Source organism: Ciconia boyciana, chromosome 5 (genome assembly GCF_034638445.1).
Source record: "Ciconia boyciana chromosome 5, ASM3463844v1, whole genome shotgun sequence".
Lineage (NCBI taxonomy): Eukaryota > Metazoa > Chordata > Aves > Ciconiiformes > Ciconiidae > Ciconia > Ciconia boyciana.
The window spans coordinates 13974604-13989882 of record NC_132938.1 but is presented as its reverse complement, the minus strand read 5'-3'; the positions used below and the strand labels follow the sequence as shown (position 1 = coordinate 13989882).

At 40.6% G+C, this 15279-nt stretch overlaps 1 protein-coding gene across 3 annotated transcripts in view; it reads left to right on the top strand.

Annotated features, from left to right (window-relative positions):
* The first annotated feature begins 1828 nt into the window (after positions 1-1828).
* Positions 1829-15279, top strand: part of WFS1 (wolframin ER transmembrane glycoprotein) — a 35572-nt gene continuing 22121 nt past the window's right edge. The window contains exons 1-2 of one of the 3 annotated variants that reach the window (XM_072862141.1): positions 1829-1866; positions 4162-4359. In XM_072862141.1, the coding sequence (XP_072718242.1) occupies positions 4167-4359 (193 nt within the window). In that variant the 5' untranslated portion in view covers positions 1829-1866; positions 4162-4166. The other 2 variants (XM_072862139.1, XM_072862140.1) reach the window with 2 other exon arrangements.

Here is a 15279-nt window from a genome sequence, read left to right as displayed (position 1 = left end):
GAGTACATAAGGTGTGTGTGACAATCCATTTACTACAAAGGTTTAGTTGGCCTTTTCTTAAGTAAGGACCTGATCAAGTTCAGCAATGGCACTAATGTGCCTCTTCAATGTAAGATCGGCCATAAGCAACCACAGAATATATTTTACATCGAGTCTCACTGTTAAGCAGGTTAGCAGTCAGTGTGGCAGTTTTAACCTTGAACTGAGCTCCTCTGGAATGGCTTATGCCATGTGTGACTGTGCCTTGTGTTGGAAAGGAGCAGGCACAAGCAGCAGGGGAGGTTTCATTTTGCACTTCCTTTTCAGTTACTTTTCCAACTACCACCCTCATTTCCACCTGTTCCCTAAGCAAGTTACATCCGTTACGCACACCCACTAAATATCAAATCAATTGTATAGAATAATATATTGAAGCAAATGTGAATAGCAGGGCAAGCAGATTGCAGCAGTAGAAGTTTGTCATATCTAAGTGAAGTCATACTGTCAGTCTAAAGAAACAACTGAACAGGGCAGGCATTATATGTTCCTGGTAAAACCATATTACACTCAGACTGTAAATGGTCCTCTTAAAAATAACTGGTTTTCTCCAAATTTTATTTTAATTTGAAGTAAACAGAAGCTTAACTTCATGTTTGTTGAAACTTATTTTAGGTAAAAGAATTTTGTTATGACTTCCGAGGCAAGGAAATAGCAAGGATGCCGAGACCATGTTTTTGTTCAGGGATTAAAAAAACCAACATGCAGTGACATCAACAACTGGGATCTAACAGACACCTTAAAAATGAAACGTATCACAGCTCCCCATGATCTGCTGCAAACTTGGAACTTGTGAAAATCAACCTAAGTGACTAAATTACTCACATGAATGGCTGAAGTTTAAATTTAACCTCCTTTTTGAGTTTGTGAGGTTGTTCTTTTTTTAATTAGAAGCTATTGACACGACTGTGTAGGGACCTTGATTTATTTATTTATTTTAAAGTAGCTAAAAAAGGAAAAGTAATGTATTATTTCTAAAAATAATTAAGTTTACTACCAATACAACAGCAACACTTGCAGGTAAGTTTACAGCTCGCTACCAGCCCAGGAGCTTTCCACGTATGCGGCAGAAGTACAGCTGTATGTAGTAGTATCTTAAGAGGACATTTAGGAATAATTATTTACTCTGTTACTACCTTTTTTTCCCCTTCTTTTCACTCCTTTTGCTCTCTACGGAGGAACACTGCGTGAGGGAGAAGGTGGCCCCTCTCAGGCTCGGGGGAAGCCGGTTTCGCTCACCCCGGCTGACAGGGCACCAACCCCTGCCGCCCCCCATGTTCGCTAACACGAGGCACTTCGGCAGAGCTGGCCCAAGCCCTTCATTCTGTTCCCAGAAGGACAAGTTACGGGCCCAACTCGAGAAGGGCTTTATCCGCACCTGGGACAACTCGGGGCCGATGCCGGGGGAAGCTGACAGGCGCCTCTCCCGACACTCGCCGACCGCTCGGGGCGGCCTACGCCCCCCTCAGCGCGGGCTGCCTGGCGGGGCCACGGCCCGGCTCCGCCGCTTCTAGGCCGCCCCCACGTCGCGGCCCGCCAGAAGCCGCCTCACAGCGGCCGCCCCACGGACCCTCTCCTGAGAGCGGGCGCCGCCCCCGACACCCCGCGCTGCCATTTTAGAGCTACCTAAGCCCGCCCCAGCCGCTGCCGCAGCGCGGGAAGAGGCTGCACGCGCCGCCGTGCCTCCGCCGCCCCAGCAGCGCCTAGTTCCCCTACCGCTACCCGCTGGCCAGCCGGCCCGCCTCCGCCTGCCTCCGTCTCCTCCTCCCTCTCCTCCTCCCACCGGCCCCGCCCGGCAGCGGCAGAGGCCTCCCCGGGGAGCGGCGGGCGGTGAGTGGCAGCGGCGCTGCCCCCTCAGCGCGGCGGGGAGGGTAGGGGGCCGCGGGCGGTGGGCGGGCCGGGGCCGCCCCGTAGGGCTGCGGGCGCCCGGCGGAGCCCCACTTGGTGCCCAGCCGTCTCCGGAGCCGCAAAGAAACTTGCTGCCGGGAGTCCACGCTGGTGATTTCGTCCTGCCGGGCTCGGTGAGCGTCTGGGGTGGGGACCCCGGGCAGGACAGCCTGAGCTGCTGGCCTCCCTCCCGCCCCCCGCTGTGCTCCGGCTGCACGCTGGGGCTTCCTGGCCTTCCGGGGTGGCAGCCGCCGCCCGGGCACCCTCCGGCCTCGCGGGGAACGAGGCCGAGCAAGCTCGGCTCTCCCGTCCCGTCCCGCCCTCCGAGAGCGGTAGTTGCAGAGTCACCACCGGCAGCGAGGCTCGGCCGGGCGGGCGTCCCGGGGCGGCGCGGGCCCGCGGGTGGCCCCCGGCTCCCCCCCGGCTCCTCCTGCAGCGCCGGCTGGCTTTCGAAACAAGCCGGGCTCCCCGAAAGTCTTATCCTGCCTCCCGTTCCCGGACTTTTAGAAAAAATCCTGAAATCAACTCTAAGGGCTGGCTTCTGCTCACGTCTAAGCCTGCAGTAGGGAAGCTTGGTGGTGTCCTTTATAGGACAAGTGCAGAGTGACTTTTAGGACGGGAGTATTTTTTTGCTAGCTAACTAACACCGAGGTAAGTGTTTTCCTGTTCATCGCATGTGTATTGGAGTGATGCCTTTGCTGCCCGGCTCCCCTTTCTGGAAGGGGTCCGCCCCGAAAGAGCTGGAGTCTCGCTGTGCAACACATCCTCTGCCGCCGCCGGCAAGGCTGGAGCCTCGGCGTGTCTTCTTACTCGTCTCTCTTTCAAAGCGCTAAGGTCAAGTTTAAAACCAGATGCAAAGTAACTTTTGTGATTGTATAATGGTTAAAAATATTCATGCTGGTTTACTGGGAAAGTATTTTAATCTCTGTGTTTTCCTACGACTCTTTGAAGGTTGAACTGAACTGTGTTGGTTTATTTGTAACTTGATGTAGAAAGATAATACAGAAATACATTTACTTATATGAGTAAAATACTTTCTGGTTTAGGGAAGCTTAATGTTGGCAAGCAAGTTGTCTAAATTGCAAAGAATATCTTTAATGATGGTAATATTGCTGGTACTTTTAGCATCCTGTTGTGATTTTAGTGTTCTCTAAGTAGAAGTAGTTGTTGGCTGAGTTAGGTATTGTATCTTTGCTTTTGGCTATAGTACTTTCATTTTTACAAGGACATCTTTAGGTCAGTATTCTGAACATACAGAATTAAAAAATATAGTTTGTAGCCAGACACCTTCTACAGTGTTCCTAGTGAATTGCTTAACTTCGGGGAAGTTGCTCTTAAGCAGCAAGAGTTACTATGTGTTATACTGGTGTGATATATGCATACCTTGCTACTTCCTATCTTGTAAAAGCTAAGCTTTTAGTAAGCACTCTTATGAGAGCTTACTGATTTAAAGAACTTTTTACTGTAGAACAGAGATCCCCTCATCGTTTAGAAGAGGGCTTACAGTGGAAGTTAAAAGGTCTTCTCTTGTAAGGAATTGTAAGGCCTTTCCCTCCCTGCCTTGGTGTTTTTTTCTATAAATACTATTTTTTATGAAATTGGATATTAGATTAGTAGTGAATAAAGTCAGCTTATTTTGAATCATGTGTATTTCAATTGGAAATGTCTTATAAAGAGCGTCTTTGGTGGCGTTGCTCTCCTCATTTCCAGTGGCAGAGTTCTATCTACACCTCCTCCTTTGCCTTCGTATCTTTCTTGTCTTTCTCTGTTGCCTGATTAGGTGGTGGCTGTGAACCAGGCGCTTGATATGAAGTAAATTTTTCTGTCATTGTAGACATGTCCACACTGTTCTGTAAAAAGTTAGGCGCTAGTCTTTGCATGTGTAAGTAGAACATTAGAATCAAAGAAGCTATTTATAAGCAGTATTTACAGGATTGTTTCATTAATTTTAGTGTTCATCTAAACTTGAAAATCAGTTCTTCTTTAGTTAGGAAAAAAGGCAGTCACAATTCTGGCACAATGCTATATATGGTAAGTCTTACTCAACAATAGCTGCTCATGCTTGGAATTATCGAAGAATGTATAAATACATCTTGAAGTTGCTATCAGTCGTCTTGCCCTTTTCTGGGCTTTTTGTTCAACTAATTACATAAATGTATTCAGATTTTAAATTTTTACTCTGGTTTTACATTGTAACCCTACTATCTGATAACTAATCGTTATTCTCTTCTTTTGCAGCTAAAATGAATTCAGATCCTGAGCCCCCCTCAAGTCCCTCTCACCCCCAGCTGCATCTTGGAAGGTCCCAGCTAAATGCTGCTGCTGTGGACCATAGTGAGAACAATCAGAAATCTGGACCATCTTCAGGAGATACTGCAACTTTTTCTTCTTCAGTTCCTGGTTACTCCCATAACAGGGAGAAAGCTGAAAAAAATGGTAAGTATGAAAGCAATTTTTATGCAAAATTGGCTTATGTTAAACATTGGGAGATTATTGTGTGTTTATGTATTCTAAGCTCTGTTTAAAGAGACACTGTAAAGTAGGAAAATAGATTTCTCCAATTTCTTTTAACCTGGTGTTGTGGAAGTGACTTTTCTTCTGCAACTTTGTGCATATTTTTGAGTCTTCCCATCCAATTTTTGTTATGTGTACAGAGCAACAGGAAAGAAGTTTGTTTGAAAAATTGGCAGGAAGAACTAAATGTAATTTAGCATAATACTAAGGTTTCAATTTAATTTCTTTAGTTGGCTAGATTGCATGCTAACTATAGCTTTAATATGAATTCTAATGTGGATGAATAGATACTACTGTAATGTAGACTGAGGGAATAATAAGCTGATATATGAAACCAGAGCAACAGAAAAGAAGTTAAGATTAGCAGGCAGATAAGAAGTTGGATTAAGAATCATGATACACTTTGAAAGGCAGAATGATACTTTTTTTTTTTCCCCTTCAGTGTGAACCTATTGAGTTTCAAAAATTGTGAAAACTGATGGGATGAGAGAAATGTCTCGTGCAAAAGGTAGAAAGAAAAATATCTGGCTCCTGTATTCAGCTGCTGAGTTCCAGTTTTAAATTCAGTTTGTAATCTAACACTTGTGCAAGAAGGTCTTGTGTTTGAGGTCTAGCACAAGTACTGCTCTTTAACTTTCTTTAAAATTGGACATTTGATTCTGAAACTGCTTATATGCATGCTCTTACATTCACAAATATGAGTCACTCTATTGAAGGTAATAAGGCTATCCAAGGGTTTAAAATTATTAAATGTGTGAATATCTACATGGCATGTATCAGATGCAGCTGAGCTCTGCACATAGTTCAGGCCAATATTGTGGCTGTGTTAGCACATCTACTGTTCGCATCTAATTCAGAATTGACTGTTGGAACCTTCTGGGCTCTTAGTAACAAAGAGGCACGTTCCAGATGGAGGAGAATTTTTTGGATACCTTAATTTCTAACATGCCTCAGTGTATCATTGCCAACTTTGTCATCTCGTCCACCTGTAAAAGAATTCAGAGATGATGGAGAATTGACACTTGTAACATTAATTACATTATTATTAATTTAGGATCAGTGTTAACAAGTATGTTTTCTTCCTTTCTTCATTCTCCAGTTTCTTAGTGTGCTTCAACAGGGAAAGAATAGCAACAATATTAGGAATATGGTATGGAGTTATCTTGGGCTTTGTTATAATATGATTTGAACGAAGAAAACGGGTTTCTGTTGTTGGTGCCCACATTCGTGCAAGGTTCTGAAAATGAATACAAGCTATCTATCTAGTGGTGTTTTACACAGAGATTCTGTCAGATACTCTTCTCTAGTTAATTTGGAGATTTTCTTATCCATATAAATATTGGACTTTTAAAATCATGTTGAGTTTTGTCTTAGTTCTCTTTACAGGCCTGTGTATTTACTAAAGATCCCTATGCAGTTTTGTATTATAGACGCTTTTGTCTGTGCCCCTATAAAAGAGGACTTCCGAGCATTGATGTATTTCTCAATTTCAGTTGTGACTCATTCCTGATTACTTTAAATCTCCTCCCATGAAAATCTTCTCAGTGCCTGGTGCTACTGTCATTGCCCTTTCCATCCCCATCTTAATATACGCAAGTATTTAATGCTGCAGAATGAGCTACTATTGCCATTGTGTCATGCTGGAGTCTCTAACAACCACGACTTTAGTGGATCTAGACAGCAAATGTGTTTGATAAGATCATGTTTCTTTATCTAGTATTTTCTTCTACTGTTATTTTAGATTTATGTCATTTGTCATAATACTAACAGTTTCTAGAACTGAAAACTCATTTAAAAGAAAAGAAGCAGAGAATTTTTCTTCCACCCACAGCAGCACTGGTCATCAGAACTTAAAAATGGGGATTTTAATAGGACTTCAGAAAGAAGTACAAATAGAGAGGAGTACAAATTTACAGCTGTGTATGTGCATATGGAAACAAATATGAAAAGAGTGATGTCTCAAACAGAAAACTGGCACTTTAGCAATTTTCAAAATATTTGAAATACTTCTCTCTGACAGAGAAGATATTCCTTGGAATCACTAGAGCCTTTACCAATAAATAACATTCAAGTTGCTGATAGATCTAGTAAGAGTGAAGCATCTGGTCTCTTAGCCATGGTGTGTTGTGGTCTGGTTGTACGAAAGGACATGTGCACTAGAACAGATGTTCTGGGAAGGGCTGTTCCAACTTCTTTCTTGGAATATTAAGAAGTCAGTTACTTTGAATAGTCACTATGTGCCACTATGATGATGACTGTAACTCTGAATGACGTAAAAGAGGACAGAAAAGACCAGCACGTTGCTGTACAGAAAGCTATCTCAATAAATATTATTAAATATGTAGAACACTCGTCTTTACTGGTGACTTAAATATCTCTCACAAAATTCTACAAACTTAAATTTGTAATAGAAGTAATTTAATTTTTAATAAATCAGCTATGATTTCTGTTGGAGAAGGGGAGATGCATAACATCCATGTCAAATATTATCTTGAAAGGCAGTTTTACCTCAAGTCTATCTACCACATGCCCATGTGCCCTTCCCGCAAATAAGGTTACTGGCATCCTGGGCTGCATTAGACAAAGCATTGCCAACAGATGGAGGGAGGTGATCCTTCCCCTCTACTCAGCACTGGTGAGGCCACACCTGGAGCGCTGTGTCCAGTTCTCGGCTACCCGGTACAAGAGAGACAGGGACAGGCTGGAGAGAGCCCAACAAAGGGCCACAAAGATGATGAAGGGACTGGAACATCTCTCCCTATGAGGAAAGGCTGAGAGAGCTGGGGCTGTTCAGCCTGGAGAAGAGAAGGCTCAGGGGGATCTTATCAGTGTTTATAAATACCTGAAGGGAGGGTGCAAAGAGGATGGAGCCAGGCTCTTTTCCATGGTGCCCAGTGACAGGACCAGAGGTCTGCCTTTTTTTTTTTTTTTTTAGGGTGACCAAGCACTAGCACAGGTTGCCTAGAGAGGTTGTGGAGTCTCCATCCTTGGAGATACTCAAAAGCCACCTGGACACAGTCCTGGGCAACCAGCTGTAGGTGGCCCTGCATGAGCAGCGGGGGTTGGACCAGATGACCTCCAGAGGTCCCTTCCAACCTCCACCATTCTGTGATTCTTGAAGTATTCTTGCCAACATATCTGTATTTCTGATCTGTGCTTTTTCTTCCAGTCTCTACTTATATACGCTGTGTTTAAGGCTATAGCATCAATGTGAATGTTAAGTAATTTATTTCCTGGAAACACCCATCTCCTACTCCTGCAGCATTATCCATATCTTGCAGCATTATCCAGCAAATTAATGAATGCCCTGGCTCTGACTCAGTAAGGCACTTAAGCACACATCCTCAGCCGCACAGGTACTTCATTTGGATCGAACTCGTATACTACAGTTTTTTTCTTAGCAATTTTTCAGTCTGTCTTCTGCTAATGTATCACTAGGTAGTGTTTTTGTTGTTCCTTGTATAATTCATTTCACAATGGGAGGTAGAAGTGCTTTGAGAATTTATTGTGCAAATCAAATCTGGATTTAATGAGAAAAACAATATTCAATTGTTGAGCTTGAGATGATTTGTGGATATTGTTTTTGTTGATTTAAAAAAAGAAAAGGAGGGTATTCCTACTTCTACCCAAAGCTGTTGCATTCTCTAGAAAACTTCTGCCTATGTAAGTTATTGGGGTTTTTGTATGTGATAGGAATGGAATGAATATCAATACATCAACTCTCATGTTTAAAAATGAATAAAATTTAAAATTGTTACTCTTTCCTGGATGTTCCTGGACAGGAAATTTATTAGTGAGCAAAGGATATACACTACTAATTAGGGCTTCTGAAATTTTAAAACCATTGAGTCATCAGTATTCATGTAAGCAAATTACAGGAGAGTTGCCAGTTGCTTAAACAAAAAAGTTCTGCCATTATTTCAGTAGTCTGTGCCAAGAGGAACATGGTGTATAGCAGGGAAGACCAGTGGCTGCTTGCTAATGAAGTCTGGTGAAGTTTGTTGAAACAGGCTAAGACTCAAATCTCCTAAAACACTTTTATGCCTACCAGGTGCACAGGCCCATCAGTTTCTGTCCAGCTGCTACATACCCCTTTTTGGCATCTGTATTTCATCCACTCTATGCATCCTCCTTCCCTCAGGTACAGCCCTAAAGCAATGCGAAAAGAAATTGCTCAGATGAAAGCTCTGGAGGTCCCAACACTGGATTCTCCAAATAGGCTTAAAAACATCATTCTTGTTAATGGAACCATTTCCTCTATGTGTACACAGAGCAGAGCTAGGAATAAAGCACCTTCAATACGTTCGCTTAGTTAGCATGTGAGTATCTGAATACTGCTGCTATTAAAGTAATGTTTTTGGAAGACATGCATGAATCCACACTCCAGGTAAGTGGTCTGTATTGCTGAGCTAGAAAGTAGCTTTCTTTGGTCCAGTGGATGTTTCACTTTTGATTCAGATTAAGAGAAAGCAGAGTTGAGAGACACTTCTCACAATGCGATAGTGATGGGATACTTGCCTGGGATGTCTGGATTCAAGTAACTGCTTCAAATCGGCTATAATGGTAACTTGATCTGACTCTCACCCCAGGTGAGTATTTATTGTGCTGCACATTATCTGGAGGTGTTACCGTTTCTTGTAATGCTTAAGAACTTTCAAGCATGTAAAGTGTCTTTCTTAAAAATTGACTGTCTGATAGTCAGCAGGTAAAAGAGAACATCCTAGGATAATAGAGAAATCTGGGAGGCAGTGTGAATGTGATGATTTTTTTATATGTGGATGAAACAGATGTTACTTGTTTTTTACATCACTCGTGTATATTTGCTAGCCAGTAAGGTTGGAGAGGAGGAATCAGGTAGAAATTCAAAGGTGAGAGTTTGGGAAGTTTTGAGAGCATTACAAAGCTAAGTTGCAGTGCTTGAAGAAAAATCTCTTTGGTTAAGGAACTAATTTTTGTTTTGTTCATGTTTTTGCTGTTAAGGAAATAGGCACAAATCTCTTGCTCTAGAATTGAGAACATATGGGGAAGGTACTTGTACTGAGAGCTTTGCAGACAGAAAACAATTTCTTATGTTTTGTTTGTAGATGTGCGGAGTTCTGCTGGTACTTAGGAAGGTTATGAGGTTTTTTGGTATCTCTTGGAAGAGAATTATTTTATAAATTGTGTGACAGAATTTATAAATAGTAAAAAAAAAATTGTTCTAAACAGTTTACATGGCATTGTAACAACGTACAGCATTGCGTCTCCAATGCTTTGCTAAATGATAGCTAACAAATAGGGAACCTCTCTAATTTACAAATATTTTCCGAGTGTTAGCCTCTTCCACTTAAGGTTACAAAGAAACTTTGCTTCAGAGCTCTGTCTTAGCACTTCTGTGTCTTCATTTTCTGGTAGTTTGCTTGTACAGACTAACTGTTGAGGCAAAGTGAAATGTTTGTGCAAAGCTTGAAGAAATCTCAGAAAAATCTTTGATTGTTAGAAGGGGAGGATTATGCCTTGAAGTATTAATTACTTAACAATTTATCTGTCAGTTTATTAATGCCCCTTCAAACTTTACCTGTAATTACTCAGGCTCCTGGAAAGCTCATTTGCCAAGCATTGCGGTGGGGGAGAAAGGATTCTATTCAAATGAAAGTTAATGACTGTATTTTCAGGTAAAATTTTGGGACATAGTCATAGTCGGTACAGAGCAATGGGAATTGTCTTTTTTAGATCTGCTGCTATTGTTGTCAATAACATCCTGGTGTGTTCACTGTACGTGGGAGTAGGATTGGACACCCATTTATTTGAGGAAAGATTCTCCATCTTTGCCTCTTTCACCATTTGAAATACATAAATGTTTTCTCTGGCTGATAACAAAGATATTGTTACTGATAACAATTTTTGCGTTCGCACAATGAACCAGATTAAGGGAAGTGCCCTAGCTCAATCTTCCTCCATTATTTTTCAGGTAGATTGATCTCCTAATCTGTGTTTGTTTATGATAACAAAATGTTTGTTCTAGCATAGTCTCAAGGTGTTAGAGATACAGAAATGAGCAGCTGAAGAATAGAAGGGGAAGAGCTATATTCACATTAGTAAATCATGTAATGACATAGGAGTAGCTCTGTAAATGGTTCCTATTGTACACATTTAAAAATGTAATCAAGCATTTGGAATACAGTCTTTCAATTTAGTTTCCTCCGAAAGGAATCCAGTATGCATGTTCCACTGTGCACACAAAATGCATTAAATGGGAGCAGTTAGAAAGTTAAAAGTACATTCCTCATCTGAACCAACTGTCTAATATAATGCACCCCCATTCATCAGCAGCAAGAACTGCTGATCTCTGTAGATATTTTGCAGTGGCTTTGGAGGAGAACATTTGGAAGTACCTAATATCTGTACATTCATCTTCGAATAAAACTGCAACAAATCCCTGTTACACTACAATAATCAAGGAGAGACTTGAAACTGTTGTGCTGTTAGAGGGCCCCTTGCAGCAGCAGAAGGCCTGCTTCATTGTGAAAGTTAGAAGGTGAGAGTGGAAACAGTAAACTGGGAAATAAAACCAATCCTTTGCAAAGTCAGTTAATTATTAGAAGTGCTTACTAAGCAAGGTGGTAGGGCACTGTGGACTTGCAAGACAATTGGGGTGGGCCTTTTCTAAGGGCCACTCTATTTTGACAGTAAGCTAATGAACTGCTAGAGTGTCTGTGTGTAGAAGAGCTTCCACTGCAGAATTGCTGAAATTCCGTTAGGCATTGTGCAGGTTGTTATGATAACTTTAGGTCTTCACCTACAAAAATATGTGGGCTTGGTGAGGTTTATGATCTCAACTCTCTCACATTGCTTTTCTTCAGGTTGCATTTTTTTCTCTCTCCCCTTTTTTTTTTTTTTTTGGTGGGGGGGATTATTAATGATGATTATCAACTCTGAAATGACAAAAAGCTTACTTATTTTTAACTTTCCAGTTTTGGAACATGTTATATTTATCCCAGCTCATCCATAAAGGATTTAATCAGAGATGCCTGCATAGAAAAAGCAGCAGGGCTGTCTCATTAGTTGTGTGTAAAATTATTTTAATGACTTTAAATTATCATTGTACAATAATAGCTATGCTAGAAAGAAATACCTTTTAAGAATAGTTTTCCCTCCACTTGTAAAATTTATAGTCTCTATAATATCATCACTCTTAGTCTTCTACCTACATGTTGGTTTTTTTTATTGCTCTCCTGACAATTTGCCTTCATTTTGTGGGGGTGCAGAAGTTGTTCCCTTCTCAATTTAATGCTATTTGATGACTTGCAATTGTGGTGTGACTAAGACTATTATCATATCTACAAATGCATTGCTGCTCCCAGAGAAAGCAGAGTTGAGTCCTAGACTCCAACACCTCTGTAAACAAATGTTACTCCCCTATCTTCCATCCCTGTAATCACCTTTAACAATAGAATGCCTGGCAATGTATGCTAATATAAATATTTTTAATTGTTCTTGGGCCAAGTAGGACCATTTAAGATCTCGCCACGGAAGTTGAAGTACATAGAAGAAAAATACCCAGTGTACTCTTAATTGTACCAAACCCTTACTTTGCAGTTGAGGTAAGAATCCAGGAGGCTTCTGAATTGGTGAAAGGATTCAACACTCATGGATGAGCAAATAAGCGTCTAAAGTTAATAAAACCAATTATCAAAACAATGACATTTGTTGTACAGAATATTTCTCCCTCTCCAGTCAGTTCCTCTGTTTGTGTCATTATATTCTATATGTACAAATAACATTTATGACATGATGCTTAATGCCTGCTTTTAAGTGGAATGTCAGTCTTTCCAGAAACTTTACTCCTACATAGGTACTGCACACAATACCACTGAACTTTTGGAGCTTGTGTAAGGTGGGTAGGAGGATTTCTCTAGAGACTCAAACTGGCTCTGCTGAACGCTGAAAGCTCAACAGTACAATCCAGTGACACACAATAGCTATTAGAACCTTAATTTTTGTTACAAAATGTACAGATCAACTTTTTCTAAAAGCTCATTGATAATAGACAATCTACCTGTGGATGAACAATTTAAATCTCTTTTTCCTGAAAGAAAGAAACCAGACACCTTTCACTTTGGAGATGTGCATCTTCTAGCAAAAGGAAGGATTTTTTAATGTTGTCATTAATATGTGTATGCCTTTGCTCCTAAGTGTGTCAAAGATTCTAGAAAGCTTGTTTCATAGTGAAAGCAAAATCTGTAATAAGAAGCTGTGCACTGTTCCCTGAAAATTTTGAATTTGTTGGGGTTTGATAAACTTACCAGTTTTGCGCTTACAGAAGGAACTTTTCCTGCAAAATATCCTGTGTAACACTGTATCAGAATTACCACCATACACTTCCAAAAGGGACTGGAGGTATTATTTAGGACATGACTCCAAAAGAAATACCTTCCAGGGAGATTTCACACAAAATGTGTTCTGCTAGATCTGTTTTGGTTGAGATCCCTGGGCGGGCATGCCCTTAAGGTTGTTTTCCTACTTTTTCCTTGACTATTTATTGCTTGAACAAGTATGCCTGCATTATTTACTTTGTGTGTGCATGCATTCTTGTTGCTTGCTTCCTACCTAATGTTATAAAATCTTCAGATTTCAACATTGTAAAATTTTCTTTATGTTAGCAAATGAGCTATTGCTGAGAATTTGCAAGAAAATTATATTCTGTAGCCAGTGTATTTAATTTGTGAACTTCTTAAAGCAAATTCATTCTGCCTTCTAACATAAATTAACTGCTTCACTTTGGTGACAGGCTATTATTTCTGATGCTTCAGTCATGCTTTGTTTCTTTTTTTTATTATTTTTAGTAGCCCAAAAAGACCAGATGATTACAATACAGTCCTATTATAGTTTTGAACTCTGTAGCAAGACCTCTACTAAGAAGCTATAACAGCTTCTCTTTCTGACTGTAACCCTAGCAAAGGTAAATATTGGAGGAATAGAGAATGAGACCGATGAAAGCTGCGGAGTAGGAGACAGAATTCGCTTAGAACAGTGATTTGAGAATCCCATTCAGTTGGCCAGAGCCAAAAGACAGCAACGCTTCAAAGCAGTCTGCAAATACAGAGTTTTTGCAGGTGGGTTGTCTTTAGCAGCTGGATGCTTCGTTTTTAAGAAGCCAAACAATGCTTTTTCTCTTTTAGTTAATTTTAGCTTTATTCTATGGAAGGCATTGAAATCCAGGGGACAGAGAGCACATTTTGGGGGCCCTTAAATGCAAACTGAGGTTGAAAAATGAATGTTAAAAAATGACTGGCTTCCAGCAAGCTGACTTTCTTTGTGGATATTTATGGTAATAATTAAGGTGATACACATCCTTTCTGTGCAGAGCCCTAACTTCCTTTGGGACAGGATTTTTAGCATATTTTTGAGCTGTTACTAGCTGTTTCTTTTTCAAGCTAACCCAATACTGGGTCAGATAGCTATGGTTTAATATAAACTCTAGTTTCCCTGATGAAACTTGTGGTACAGAGTGCAGTTACAACTCTGAACTTAATGATAGTAGAACAGTTTGACTCTATCTGCAAGTACTACTTAGGTACTTTTATTATCTTAAATATGGGATAAGCTTTACATATTGCACTTCAGAGGCATGTTTTTTCTGGAAATCTCTAGACATAAAAGATAAAATAAAAATCCAGCTTTAAGTTCATCATAATGAAAGTCATGGAACAGGGTTTTTCAAGTAGAGTAACTAATTTGTCTTCTGTGTCATGTCTGTCTCCACCTATGCATTTGTTCAGTTTATCTTGTGGAGCACAGGTAGAGGGGTGGAGTTGAGCAGCAAACTTAGATTGTTCATACTAGTATCCTCTCAAAGTAAGAGCAAGTTAATTTTCTTTCTAATTCAGACAGTACTTCCTTTCAGGTTCAATTACAGTAAGACCTTCTTGCTAAAGCAGTAAAGTGATGTATGCCTGAAGCTTCAAGTAAGTGCAGTGCTGTGCAATGTGACAAAGATCAGTTCAGACGTCAGTACACTTCATGGTATATGGAGAATTTGTTCACGTGTGGGAGAAGATCTGATATCAAAGACTACATCTTCCCTCCCCGCTCCCACCCCAGTGATTTAGCTGGTGGAAGGACCTGTGGATGAAAGCTTGTTCCATACTACTCTTCATCAAACATGTAAATTACTCTTGTCAGTTAATAACATGGAGCTGAGGGAAATGTTTGACATCCTGTGACTTCTTAAAAGTACAAAACCCACTTACGTTAAGTAGAGAGCTACTGGATAAAGCTAATGAAAACACGAAGTGCAGTTTTTCTTCCTCTGGATGCCATCCAGCTTTTTCTTCTCTCCTACCTGAACTAACACTGGAGTGTTGCAGTTTGTGAACTCTGTGTGAAGGATCACAGAAGTTGCTATCAATGCTCAGTATTAATATTGGAGAACCTGAATGGTGACCTTTTCAGATTCATGATTCTTGAATCATGAATGAAGCTTTTTCAGGTTCAAGATTCTTGTTATCATTTTCATGAGAATTCTTTACGCTACTATTTACAGCATGCCTGTTAGAGACAGGGAGCTTTTTCTAAATGCAATGCTAGTGCCATCCTCATTTGATTTTATTCATATTTTACTGAGATGTTAAAGGTGTTCAATGGCAGCTATTTCCTTCTCAGAATGTTCTTTAGCACCTTGCAGCCTAGAGACTTCTTGCTCAGTGGTGAGATCTTTGTATTTGATAGTGCTTTATGTTTTTTTTTCTTCTACCCTTCATTTGTCCAGTTGCTTTTTAAACTCATATAACAATTTGGCATTGGCCAAATACTTTTAACCTGTTGATGCCTTTTAGTTTTTGGATTTGGTAAGACACTGAC